The 15,036-nt window shown below is 39.4% G+C and overlaps 1 protein-coding gene across 4 annotated transcripts in view; it reads right to left on the reverse strand.

The window, feature by feature from the left end:
- The window catches only part of Dis3l2 (DIS3 like 3'-5' exoribonuclease 2), a 381,042-nt gene that overhangs the window by 272,020 nt on the left and 93,986 nt on the right, over nucleotides 1-15,036 (reverse strand). For all 4 annotated transcript variants that reach the window (XM_041650838.1, XM_041650836.1, XM_041650837.1 and 1 more), the window contains one exon: nucleotides 1,342-1,564. In XM_041650838.1, coding sequence (XP_041506772.1) covers nucleotides 1,342-1,564 — 223 coding nt within the window. The remainder of the gene's footprint in view (nucleotides 1-1,341; nucleotides 1,565-15,036) is intronic.

Raw genomic sequence — 15,036 nt, forward strand, 5'->3', positions numbered from 1 at the left:
AAAGAAGGAAAGGAGATACACCAGAAGAAAGAAAAGTCAGGAATTACATCCAAATGAAGATCCAACTGTCTGATCCCTGAAGAATAAAACTACTGTTACCTAAGCAACCAGGTTACTGTATCTGGGAAATGAAGACATACAAGAGTGACAGAAAAAAAACACTAGCATACTCATTTAATTTCAGATTTCAAAGCTGGGAAGTCACTTTGAATGAGTAATTCTTGCCACCAAAATGGCACATGCTTTCAGAGCATACTCTCTGGCTAAGGTCAAAAGCAATGGAGAAAAACAGCAATGTTTCTGCAATCCTTCCTGAAATCAGCCCAGCCTTCAAGATATTCTGAGCTGTGCTTGCCAGATCTTACCATAGGTAGTCTGCTCAACATCCTCCTTTGGTAATCTTTTGGCATTCCTTCTACTGTTTCATGGTGATTGGGCCAGAAATGTCCTGATAACAATGCTTATTATCTAATCAGCCTAGCCAGGTCCATGTTGCTCACTCTTCTTCATTTCCAAGTATATACAAAACTCAATCTGGCTGGAAATATACTTCCCCTTTTTAGAACTCCTTAGAAACCTAGATACTGTAATACTCAACTTGCAACTATCTCTTGCCCTTAAGTTTCCTGGAGTGTGGCCAGGTAAAGCCTTTGGGTGCAGCTCTTGATCCATGTGTTTGCAACTTGATGTTTTCTATAATTATGGAACCCATGGCTTATGTGCCATTCAGAAAAAATAAGATTGGCTTTTTTATTCTTTTCTTTAAGGCTTGGAATCAAAATACCTCCCGAAAATGATCTACTTTCCAAATTCAAAGTGATCTAAGTCTACCACAAATGACAAAAACATTTTTTAATTATAGACTGAACTAAAGCAAAACCGAGAGTAAAATAAAGTGGATTTTCGTTTTTGTGTTTAATGAGAATTTTAAGACTTGTTTAATTCTGGCTGGAGGTATAGCTCAGTAATCGTACACTTAGCTAGCATGTATAAGCTTTAGGTAAGAGGAAGGTAGGCATGGAGGGAGGAATGGAAGGAAGGAAAGAAAGAAAAAGGAAGGGAGGATAATTCTGCTCGTATCAACCACAAGGTAGAATGGAACACACTGCAGCTAAGTGTCGATAGTAACAAACATGGCAACAGCAACCACTTTACACAAACCAGAGGGTGGCACTTCCCCTCTCTTAAAACAAGTCTACCAGAGGTTGCCCTTCCTAAAGCTAACAAAGACTTTGGGAATACATCAGTCATTCTATGAGTTTATTCCTCTGTTGAAAGAGGTTTCAACTTGAAAGAAAAAAATCTGCTGTACAAAATGTCAAACAGCTGCCCAAGACTCACCTTTGTCAGGAGTACGAAGTGTCAATTTCTTAACTCCATCAACCAGCACACCAGTGTGGCCATGTCTATCTTCTGAGTCGCTGCCATCAAACTGAGCCTCGATAATGACATCAGGACTATTACAGTTTTTGGGGGACTGCTGCTGGTGTCCACAGCACTCCTCAGAGATATCAGCTTCATAAGTAACTTCTGTTTCTTTGTCATTGCTCTCTGATTTAATTGCCTGAAGAAAGGAGATAGAAAAATTCTTTTAAATCACTGCAGGCAGCTGGCAATATTAAATATTCATAACACACGATTAGGAAAAAAAATAGACCTCCCAGAACTTGGGAGGCAGAGGCAGGTGGATCTCTGTGAGTTCGAAGCCAGCTTGGTCTACAGAGTGACTTTTAGGATAGGCTCCAAAGCTACACAGAGAAACCCTGTCTCGAAAAAACAAAAAAGATAAAAATAGACCTTTATTCTTACAATGCACAGACTTACCTAAGGTAGATAAACAAACCAGCAATACCAGGCTGGTACTCAAGTCTTTAAGATGCCACCTTCTCAGGATTCTGATCTACATATTTATCCCCTCCCCAAAAGCCTAGAATACTAGAAAGTTCCATGCTGCTTCATGAAATTTTATCACAAAGAAGCAATCAGCATGTTAAGAAAGGATAAAAGAATTCACCCAGGTATGTCACAGTGTTTCCCATGGATCCCACTTCCAGATAAGATGGTAGACTCCAAGTCGCTTCCATGTGACCAAAGAGAAAAAGTCAGAATAGGGAAAGATTCTGTTCCAAAGAGAGGTGAGAAGGAGCTTCAGAAATTCGAAAACACAGTGGTAGAACACTAGGAGGTAGGCTGGGGTAGGGGGATACAGAAGCATTATCCAAAAGCAAATGTTCTCTTCTCTGGAGGCTACAGGGAGTTGAGCCCAGAGAGTAGGCTGCTTAATGGAAGATCCCAAATAAAACTCAAAGAGGTACTCATAGCAGCAGATGCATAAACCACAACACAGAAAAAGCAAGGTAATATGGCTTCTCCAAAAGATTATAACTCCTTGAGCATTGAAATCAAAGACAGTGAAGTCAGTTAAGACACTAGATAACAATTTCAAAAGTTTGTTAGTGAAAACAATCAATGACTTCAAAGGTGATACAGATTAAACTCAATCCAGGACCCAGAATGGGAGACATCAACCTTAAGGAAAACACTGACAAAATGGATGAGATCAGCAGCAGCATGGCTGAGAAAGTCAGCAAGGAAAAGTGAGAGATTCTGAAAACAGACAGTGACAACAACAAAAACAAACAGAAATTAACAACTCAATGAATCAAATAAAAACACACTGGATACCATCATCCACACACTCAACCTAGCAAGAGAGAAAATACTGGGGATGGAGAGCAAAGCTGATGGCATGCTACATTCAAACATCAACAAAGAAAAAACAAACTCTGGGATACAATCCAAAAACCAAACCTAAGAAATTACAGGAAAATAGAAGAAACTGAGAAAAAGAACATAAGATGCTGTGGAAAAGACAAAATTAGACATAAGAGTTTATAAAATGTTCTCTTGAAGATATAAAGCCTTGGGGCTGGAAAGACAACTTTGCAGTTTACAGCGCATACTGTTTCACAGGGGACCAGAGCTTGGTTCCCAGCACCCACATGAGGCTGAAACATGACAGCCATGTGACAATATTCGTTCCCATCTGTATGAGTATGGTAAAACAAACATCAAACAAATAAGCCGTGTGTGATTGAGTTGCTGAAGAAAACATGTGACCTTATATGTATATTGGCCTATCAACATCAGCAAAAAGTATAGTAGACTCTGTGGGTTCCAGATGTTACTATCACACTGCACCCTTCTTAAGACTCTACTTCTGCATGAAAAACTAAAACCTTATACAAGTTAAACATACAATAAAAACTAGAATGACCACAAATATGTGTATATAAATACAAAAAACAGATTCAATCACTATTTATAGTTTGTGCCTAGCACTCTTTTAAACAAACAACAGAAAGTCCCCCTTGGTGAGTACTGTCACAAGCCTCTATCTTAACTGGGGTGACAGACTAATACCAAGGTACACATGCATTAAAGAACTCATTCTTGAGTACGTTACAGGGCCATATACTATTTAGGAGCCACAAACACAGCAAAGAACAGTTAACCAGGAATAAGTTCAATAAGAACTGTGGAAGGAATGAAGAGCTGGTGAAGATGTTAAGAGGATGCGAGGATGTGCGGGGTTACTAGCAACACTGCATTGTTTTGAGGATGCTTCAGTAGAAGCAACATGTAAACAGAGGCCTGAATAAAGTATTGACGTTGATCATGTGAAGAGTCTACTAAATTTAACTGGGAGATTTCAAAATATCAGCTACCTACTTTCAGCAAACCAGATTAATAGTCTAATTAAATCACATGAAGATCATACTTAATGAAAGATTACCTTACAAGGGTCAGAAAAGTTAATAAATCCTTCCTACAATATTCTAGTACTATGGTTTTCAAATGCTGTAACTATTCCCAGATGATTAATGCTATAATGTTCACTTAGAAAACCAAAGTGAAATATTATAAAAAATTCACATCATAATAATAATTAATAATAACATGTTTATAATAACTCTAAAACATAATCCCAAAATTTTGGAAAAAATGGTTTTATGAAATTATAGAAAGAAAAAAACTTGTATACAATGGTTAGTTTTTCTGAGCAACACAAAATAAGCTTCTTAAAAATTAAAAATTTAAAATCTTGGGAGTTCTTACTAGGTGTGGCAGGTCATACCTATATACCCAGCATTCAGGAGATTTGAAGCATGGGGATTAAATTTGAGGCTACTACGGTTTCTCAGGAAACTGGGAGTCAACCTACCTCAAGATCCAGCAATATACCCAAGAGATGCCCAATCAAGACTACAAAAGCATTTGTTCAACTATGTTCATAGCAGCATTATTTGTAATAGCCAGAACCTGCAAACAACCTAGATGACCCTCAGTGGAAGACTGGATAAAGAAAGCATGGCAAATATACACATTAGAGTATTACTCAACAGTAAAAAAACAACGACATCTTGAATTTTGCATGCAAATGGATGGAAATAGAAAACACTATCCTGAGTGAGGTAACCCAGACCCAAAAAGATGAATATGGGATGTACTCACTCATTAGTGAGTACATGAAGCCAATGATAATGGCACTGGGATTTGATTCTACTGCATGTTCTGGCTTTATGGGATCCTAGTCTGTTTGGATGCTCACCTTCCTAGGCCTGGATGGAGGGAGGAGGGCCTTGGACTTCCCACAGAGCAGGGTACTCTGCCCTCTCTTAGGACTGGAGGGGTAGGGGAGAGGGTGAGAGAGGAAGCGGGAGGGAAATGGGAGGAGATGGAAATTTTGAATGGTATTATTTATAAAGAAAAAAAAAATTAAACACCAAAAAAAAAACACCAATAAGGGGACAATGAACTCAAGAGACAGTTGTCAAAGATTATAAATGAGCAATAAATACAAGAAAAACCCTCTGAAAAAAAAATCTGAGGCCACTAGAAAATGAACTGTAAAACAGCCTGCACTCTCTGTCCAAAAGGACAGTAACCTAGAAAAGATTCCCTTGGTTCTTTTCTGCAAGAGCACAACGAAGTGACCTACATTGACATTCAAGTTTTTAAAAGTTGCCTCCTCTCCCCTTTGCCTTACACATAGATCGTCTATGTTCATAACATGAATAAATCCTATATGTTCACACATAATTACATATCTGTCCCAAAGTAGATCATTCAAAAAAATGAGGGTGGTGGCAAATTGAGTACATTGGGAAGCTGAGGCAGAAGAATCAGGAGTTTTAGGCTAGTCTGGGCTACATAAGACTCAGGAGGGAAAGGAGGAAGAGAACTGGGAGAGAGAGGAAAAATGGAGAGGAGAAAGGGGTTGAGGAAGAAGAGAGAGCAGAGAAAAGGGAGGGAGAAAAGGTAAGAAAGAAAGAGAAAGAGTATGCTACAGAAGAAAAGGACTTTCACATCATTCAAATCAGCAAACCCACTGAACTAACTTAAATAACCTTAGAAATTAAATAATACTTAGTAACATCTGTCCATAATCATCCTCAAACAATGAGCATAGCAATAAGGTTGTCAGAGCATCCCAGACAAGCAGGTGGAGCGTGCACAGAAGAAGTCTCAGGCAGGGTGACTACAACCAGACATTGTTCTATTGTTTTACCACAAAAGAAGCACAACTGGTAATTTAAAAAAAATCAAAATGACTAACATGGTAGAGTGTGACTAACAGGTCACACTAAAACATAATCTCATTCTCCATTGTTCCCTCTCCCTGATTTGTTTTGTTGTTTGTTTGCTTGCTTACTTGCTATGTTTTGCTTTGTTTTTGGTGGAGTGAGGTGTTTGGGGATTATTTGCTTGCTTGTTTTTAAGAAAGAAATATGGAACCATAGGCACATGCTACCGTACCCAGCTTTTTAAAAAGACAGTAGGTGAAGAGCCTAGGCCTTTAATTTCTACTATGTGTTTATTTCAGCCACTACTAGTTTCATAAATGAGTTGGTTCCCACAGACTACTGAGAAAATATTACACAGGGAACCAGAATTCTGACTTCAAACAATATGAAGACTGGCCCATCTCACATCTTTCTCTGAATGTAATCATATAAGAAGGATTCTAAAATCAGCATGATTCTACCCAACTATTTATTAAGAACTGTACTTTCCTGATATAATAGAGGCACAAATGTAATGGGAGTAACCAATCATCTTGGTTGGATTTAAAGCCCACTCCATGAGGCAGAACCCATAACCAACATTGTTAATAAGGCCAAGAATTTAGACAGGTCCCAGGCTCTAGGAGAAAATCTACTACTAATACTCTCCTAAATGAATATAATAATAAAAAGACTCCTAATGACATATTGCTATATTCATAGATCAGTATTTAACTCAACACACATCAGAGAAGCTTCTTCTTTCACTAGATGGTAATTAACAGAGAAACCCACAACTGGATAATGTGCAGAGGGTGAAAGACTTTGGAGAGCTCAGTCCTACCGAAATGGGCTGTCACTACCATATCCCTCCCCTCAAGGCTCAGGGATCTATGCAGGAGAGAAGTTGAAAAGTCTAAGAGCTAGAGGCGAAAGATGACTTCAAAGAAACAACATTTTCCAGACACAAGAAGACTGAAGACTAATGCACACATAAACTCATAGAGACTGTGACAGTATGCACAAGACCTGCATCAAGTTCAAGCCAGACACATTCTTAGCAAGAACACAGGCAAACAGGCACAAAGTCCCACCCCCCGCCAAGAAGCTATTTACAATTGATAGTTTCTGTAATGGGGAAAATAAATTTTATTCAATGGACTGACACTAGGTATGTATATAAACCATGCTCCAGTGCAGGTCTCATGCTCAGAAGTAGATGGCCAACACAAATTGGACTACATGTTTGGTTTTTTGGTAGGAGTGACTTTTGCTTTGTTTTGTTTTGGTATTAAGTGTGTGTGTGTGTGTGTGTGTGTGTGTGTGTGTGTGTGTGTGTGTTTGACTTTAAGAAAGTCATGAAGCACAATGGGTAGTGAAGAGGGTAGGATAAAGGAGGAAAACAGGAGTTGAGGGAGGGGAAGGATATGACCAAAATATATTATATGGAAAAAATTTTTAGAAGAATTGTGCTCTGGTTCATACGTACAAAGATCAAGAAATCACCAATGGAAAGAAGAGATTAGTGGAAAGCAATAACCAGAATACAATAAAATTAGCTATATAGTATATTTTTTAAATTTTATTTATAGTTCTGGGAATTGACCATAGACACACACTAGGCAAGCACTCTACCACTTTAGCCCAATACTGCTATACAGCACATTAAGAAACCAACCCAGTTAAACAATGTTTTAGATCACTATACTCAAGAAAAAATATTTGAGGCTGGGGAGATAGTTTAATCAGTTAAGTATCTGCTACACAAACACAAGGACCTGCATGTAAATATCCAAAACTCATTAAAAGCTAGATGTGGTAGCACAGACTTGTAACCCCAGGACTGACAGTGGGAAAAGGGGAGATAGAAAACAAGTAGATCCCTGAAGCATACTGGACAGCCAGTCTAGTCAAATCAATGAGATTTGGGCTCCAGAGAAGAACAGCAACCATGGAAAGACATTTGACATCAACCTAAATCTTCTAACACATCAGACCATTCTCTCTCTCTCTCTCTCTCTCTCTCTCTCTCTGTGTGTGTGTGTGTGTGTATGAGAGAGAGAGAGAGAGAGAGAGAGAGAGAGAGAGAGAGAGAGAATATTACTATTTTAGGTATTACATTCACTTTTGAACTATAGAAGCAAAAAATGTAATGGGATTTCATAAATACATCAAGTCACTGAAAATTGGGCAACTAGAACATAAGTATTTTAAAGTTTTTTCATTCTAGTCACTAATCTAAGACACATATGAATGAAACAAAGGCTAGTGAGATGACTCGGAGGATAAGTCTCTGATCCCACTGGGGAAGGACAGAACCAGTTTTCAAAAGCTATCCTTTCACCTCCATATGCACACTGTGGTGAGTGAGCCCATACTCACACACACATAACAAAAATCAATTAAAAAAGAAAGAATAGACCAAAAGGCATAGTGAGATACAGATCTTTATGAGCTCTCAAGATATAAAAACCTATGAAATCTTGAAACTGTCCATATTGCATAGTGGTTAGAGTCAAGGTACAGGCCTCCCTGTGAAGTAATAAGAGCGGCGGCGGGGCTGCGTCCCCAACACCCCAGCCACCTGCCCAGCTAGCTTATGCCCCGAAATAATTACACGGACACTGTATTCTTTTAAACACTGCTTGGCCCTTTAGCCCTAGCCCTTACTGGCTAATTCTGTTATCCCGATCAACCCATCTCTAATAATCGGTGAGCACCGGTCTTACCGGGAAAGGTTCAGCATGTCTAACCTGGCGGCTTGCTTCATGGCGTGTGTCTGCCCAGGAGCCGGAAGCATGGCATCTCTCTCAGGCGTCTGCTCCCAGGAGGAGAGCAGAGCTGTGGAGTCTCTGAGCTCACTTCCTCTTCCTCCCAGCGTTCTGTTCTGTTTACTCCTCCCACCTATCCTCTAACCAATAAAATGGGCCAGGGCAGTGCCTTTATTAGCCAATGACCTTCCTCCATCATCCCTGGAGACAATGGCTATTTCAGGTTTTGACTAGGACATAGACAAGATAAATCTTGAACATTCTGTCTTACTGGAACAACAAGGAAACTACTAAAAGATATGAGAATCTTGTCTAAAGGACTTGGAAATTATCATAAAAGGGTTCTCTGATGAGCCTTGGTGGACTGTAAGCATTTAAGCCACCTTTCCTATACAACCTACAAATCAGCATAATCAAACAGCTCATGAAGCAAAGTTCCTCATTGAAGAACTACTTCAGTTAAATTCAGATAACATGAAAGAATCACTATTTTGTTACTGTCACTTGGATTCGGGAAATGATAATCGATGATTCCTAAAACCAAGAAGTCACAAACTGCTTTAGGAATCAAGAGTAAGAGTGAGAGAAGACAGAGACAACAGTGAGAAGAGCAGGGTTCCTTTTACTGAGTTTGTTCTGTTGCTCTGTAATGCAGGGAGAACTCAGTCTACTCTGTAAGGTCTGAAGTTGGCAGAACTGCATACTCCCCAGAGCTGGCTGAAGCTCTGCTACCTCCCAGAAGAACTATTTCTGAAAATTTCACTCTTTGAATCTTGGTCTGTCATCTTTAAAATGGGGACAAAACTATTCAATAATTATAAAGCTGTAAGAACTGAGACTGTTCTGAGGTGCCTGGAATTTGAAAGGCTTGAGTAAGTGAATGTTTTCATCATTATCTTAATAATAAACTCAACAATGAACTTAATTTCCTGTAGGAAGAAAGGAAAAGAAGGATCAAAACTAACTGCCATTCATAATGAATTCAGGTAACAAAAACCGAAATCTAGGAACAGTTCAGTAAAGGGAGACATGCCTTGTCTTAAGGCCTGGGAGAAGTCCAAGATGTGAAGGAGCATCCAGGAACAGCTGGAAATGGAGGTCTAGGGACTGGAGCACTGGGATCTAGATTTGTGATCATCTACCACAGTCTGGCAGTTAAGCAGTGGTGCCCCAGGCTAAGTGTCAGCTGAAAAGAGAAGCAGAAAACAGTGCTATGGCACAACTCAAATAAAGAATCCAATAAGAGAAGTATAGAGAGTGAATATACATATAATTGTGAATATAGGGATTATAGTAAATACACAAACTGAAAAATCTTCCCTGTGCTTTTTCATATATTAGCTGATCTAATCCACACAATGGGTGATACGGGGAGACCAATCTTGGTCACATCATTTCACTAAAGAGGAAAGATTGTCCACCCCATAGTGTCAAGGACTGTGACATGAACTCAGGGTTAGGGTTCTAAATCCAGCCAGCATCCTTGGTCCCAGACCTCCTAGAGACATCTCCTTCCTGAGTTAAAGACAAACAGATTTAGAATCAACTTCATACACTTAACTGTTGTTACTCACACTGACTGTGTGAAGCATTTGTCCACCCTGTTTGTGTGCAAACAATCAAAATTCAAAACCCAGTTCTTTGTCATATGCTCCTCTGCTAACCTCCCTCTCTGTGAAATGTCCTTTGGCCTTCCTCTGGCCACTGCTAGTCTCTGTCATTCCTTCACTGAAAGTGTTCTTGATCAGGCTACATCCCAGGTATTTGTACATTTCACTCTTCTACAAGACAGTAAATTAAGTCATACTCATTATTGCATCTCACAGAGTTTCCCACAATGCTTGCACATAAAACATGCTCAGTTGACTCTTGAATAAGACCTGAATTAACTATTTTAAAAATTATCAAGAAAGAGCAGGAATGAAAGAGCTACCACATAATTAGAGACACAAAATTAAAATGCATGTTGGCATGATGCTACACCGTGACCCTGCCAAGCCCTCAATGACAGGACACATCAGGAAAATAATCAACAGGTACTTCACCAAAATGGAAAAAACATACCACTGTGAGGCAAATATTTATAAATGTGAGGAAATGAAATTGAAAAACATTAAAATAAATACATTAGTTCCTAAAATAAATCAGGCCTTCATGTTTATATTACAACTATGGTTTCCAATAGAGTCTCAAATGTAAATAGAAAAATCCATTGTTTCCCAATTTGAAAACAAGTCTTAGCACAGAAACTCACAAATGTACAGACAAAGAAGAGAAAGTCTACATTGGGAGCAGCTTACAGGGCATTTTCTGTCCTTTTCAGAGTTGTAGAATACCTTTCTATCACTCAAAAATGGGAGGAATTATCTCCATTGAGAAAGTAAATTATATCAACTGCAAACAGCAAGTGAAACTCACCAGGATTAAGAGGAGGAACTGGTCACTTCAAAACTGGTGTGTGTTAGGTTTTTCTTCCCTTCCTCTTAAAATTAATATGCTGTATTTCAAGACTGAGGAGCAAACAGAAAAATTCCCTGTAACCAAAAAGATTCAAATGGAATCCTAAGTAAAGATACCAGGTAACATTTCCATTATGCTGGCTTACTCAAACTCCAGACAAAACATTTAACAGCTCTGTTTATTAATACAGAAAAACCCTTCTATGGATACAAGGGTCATCTTTTGAAAAGTGTAATGGTTTAAATTTTATAAAAAGAGCAAGTGTATTTCATGATAATTCAATTCCAGAGGGCGGGGAAGAGGAAGAGGAAAAAGAGGCGGACACTATGACATTCCCTTGAGCAGAGGAATGCTATCAATACAGCTTTTCTAAAGGACTCTCATGCACCACACCTCTATCCATATATGTGCAGTAACCAGGGCCACTGGGTCAGTGTCAGCTGAAGGCTCTGTGCCCAGGAGAGAATTCCCTCTCAAACTGCAAGTGAGCCTCTGCTTGGCTTTAATGCATGTCAACAAGTCCATCTAGGAGCTGCTCTTCTTTCTTTGCTACACTGACTGGGCTAAAGTGACAGTACTCAGTTACCACACATGTTATAACACACTTCCAAATCTCTTAATGACATATTTGGGATGAAGAATAATATATGATTCAGGAAATACCTTGGAGCCAAGAAAAGCAATTGGTATTTATTTCCACAAGGCAACAGGTCTCTTTCACTATAAAATACAACTATGGATCTATCATCTAAAACACATATTTATAGATATTCCTGAGGACATACATAGTATAAAATGATGGATCATCACATGGACCTTTTATCTAGTTACCAGAAACATAACTAACTATCTCCATCCATTCTTCTGCTGTTCAGGCCTCAAACCCTTGTCATCATTAATTAATCACTCAGTTGTTTGGCGTCTCCCACCCACCACCCATCGCCCTTATACATTCCTCTCAACCCATCCCAGAATCCTGTCAGTTCTAAGTTCAATGATGCCAATCTTACTCAGTCTCTGCCATCTCTCAGTCTCTACCATTAAAAAAAGTCTTCCTGCTCATTTTAAATCTACTCCCAACTCAAGGGTCAGAATAAGCCTAGTAAATACAAGTAACATTGCATCAATTCCCCTTCATAACCCTTCTAAGCCTTCACACCAGTCAGAGACAGAGGCCAAATCTTAACAATGATGCAAAGGCCCTGACTAATATATTACTCTCACTCCATCCCACTTATCTGTTCATCCTCACCCAGTAACTCTCTCTCTTAGCCTCTTTGCTATTCCTTGACACACTATGGATGTACCAAATGTTTCCCAAAATCTCCAAAAGAGTCCCTCACATCCTGTAGTTGTTACTACTCCGTTACCTTCTTAACCCACATTATGAAGGATTTCCACTCTCATCCCCCAATTCACATTCCTCATATTTTTCTGCCTCTTTAGCACTTACCACTTATTGAGAATGCCACAAGACTGTCTTATTCAATGTCATTATATCCTCCCCAATGAAACACAAGCTCTATGACTAATTTTCCCTTATTTGCTCATTTCTATATACTCACCACTTATAATAACACCAAGTACAAAGTAGGTATGCAATACCTATTTGTTGAATAAATAAATCTTGATGTCATAAAATCCAAATGATACTTATATAATAGATTTAATAAGAATTTACCAATCTCCACACCCGAATACAGATAAAATCATTGTGCAAATATAATACATAACTGTTGCTACAATTTTCAACACTCACTTCCAATCCCCAAAAAAAACCTCTTGCCAATTTCTGATGGGCCAATGTAATGCCAAAATTACCGCACATCCTACTTGCAAAGTGGCTCTGCCCCAGCAGGTCTCTCCCCAAAGTATGAAAGAGCTCAGAGGAAAACCTTCAACCCTACAAGAAGGACCTGAAGCAAGATAGATGACTTAGAAGCTCACTGCCTATTTTAAATGCCCGTAATATCAAAAAATTGTTTGAAACTTTCTGTAAGTTACAAGTGTGTGTGTGTGTGTGTGTGTGTGTGTGTATGTATATATATATGTTGTAAAGTAAGGTCTTACTCAACAAGATATCCCTATCTTATACTTGAATAATTAAGACCTTAAATACTTTAGACAATATTAAACTGCAAATCAGTAGAAGATCCAGATACCTGCCTAGATACTGTCTCCATCCTGCTGAAAGACCCCCGGTGTTGGGAGACTCTCACTCAAGTCTTGGGATAACACGACCCCCCAGTAACTCACGAGAGACTGTCCTTGCTGCAATCACATGAGGTTTATTTGACAGGGCAGGAACTAGTGCTTTACATTACCCTAGTGAAATCAATCTTTATCCCAGAGCATCTCTAAAGGCTGCATCACACTCTGAATATCCCTGTACACTCTCAGCTGCCTGGTTAGTGATAGTAAGAGGGTCTTATCACAGTAGGAAAAAATAACAAGAGCTATATGTAATACCTCCTAAACAATTCTGACATACAAAAAAACTTTTATTGGCATATATTAATTGTATAAAATAATAAGATTCATTATGATATATTGATATATGTATATAATATTCTTTAATCACATTTACCCCTTGTTACCCACTCTTGCTCCCCCATATATTGGTCCCCTTAGTCTTCCCAAATAGTTCTGCCTTGACATGTGTGTGTTTGTGTCTAGATTCTGAATATGAGAGAAAACGTTTAGTATTTGTCTTTCCATGTCTTACTTATTTCCCGTAATACAAGTACCTCCAATTCCCTTCCATTATGTATATATACCTAACACTGAGTTGGGCATATTAACACACACCTTTAATCCCAGTACTCAGGAGGCATAGGAAGGCAAATCTCTGTGAATCTGAGGTCAGCCTGGTCTACATAGAGAATTCCAGGACAGTCAGAACATACAGAGAGGCCCTGTCTCAAAAAAAAAATGTATATCTACATGCTACATCCATGCATGTCTTCACAGGACCTTACTGGAGCAGTGAAGAAATGAAAAAAGACAGACAGATGGCACACAGACAGAAAGTTGGGGTCAGGTGGTCTGGGTTCAGAGCTGGGAAAATTGCAACCCCATCCCTACCCAATGAAGATCAGCATGTTTATTAAATAAAGTTGAACAGAGAGGCGGGAATAATTGCATACAACTTGTCTTATCTAACTTTCTATTGCTGTGACAAAACACCATGACCAAGGCAACTTATAAAAGAAAGCATTTAATTTGGGACTTATGGTTGGTTACAAAGGATCAGAATCTGTATTAGGTCAGGGTTATCTAGAGGAACAGAACTGAAAGAATGGGACGTGTGTGTGTGTGTGTGTGTGTGTGTGTGTTTGTGTGTGCGTGTGTGTGTATATGTGTATATGTATATGTAAAGGGGATTTATTAGAATGGCTTACAGACTGTGGTCCAACTAGTATAATAATGACTGTTTACCAACAGAAGGTCCAAGAATCCAAGAGGCTGGATGGCTCAGCTAGTCTTCACTATACACTGAAATCCCACAGAAAGACACTCTAATGCCAGTGAAGGGATGGACTTTCCTGCAAGAGGGAGAACAAGCAGGAAATGAAAGCAAGTTTCTGTCTTCCATGTTCTTTAATAGGCTGCCAGCAGAAGGTGTGGCCCAGATTAAAGGTGGATCTTCCCACATCAGAATATATGAATGAAAAGTGGGTTTTCGGGACGGCGCAGGCGGACGCTGGGGACCAGGGGGCCGCGGACGACGAGCAGGGGCCATAGGCGGCGGGGAGCGGTGCGCAACACTGAGAGCAGATTGCCCCACTACAATTAAATCAAAGAGGTAGGGCTTTGGTTGGCGAGGTTGCTGGCAAAAGAGGAGCCGGGTCCTGTTCCAGAAGACCCTTCTGAGGGGTGAGAGGGATCGTGGCCCCTGGCAGGAGCCAGGAAACAGAGCGAGGGCATTTTGTAAGAAGAGCCCCTGGCCAGCAGGGAAACCTGAACCAGTTTTAAAAGACCCATTAGATAGCATCGATAGGAGGAGAAGGGCAGGCGCCAAGGCAAAAATTCACCCAATAATCTCAAAAACAACATGAAAACACCAGAACACAATGATCTTACAACAGAAGGACTTGAACTCCCTAACACAGAAGAAGTGGAAAAAATTGACTTTATGAAAGCAATAGAGTGCCTTAAACAACATGTGAAAAACGCCCTTATAGAAATGGATGAAAAGTATAACCAAAAATTTGAAGAAATGAGTAAATACATACATG

The sequence above is a fragment of the Microtus oregoni genome, unplaced genomic scaffold, assembly GCF_018167655.1.
Source record: "Microtus oregoni isolate MIOR12 unplaced genomic scaffold, Mior012 000004F_ref0000308, whole genome shotgun sequence".
Classification (NCBI taxonomy): domain Eukaryota; kingdom Metazoa; phylum Chordata; class Mammalia; order Rodentia; family Cricetidae; genus Microtus; species Microtus oregoni.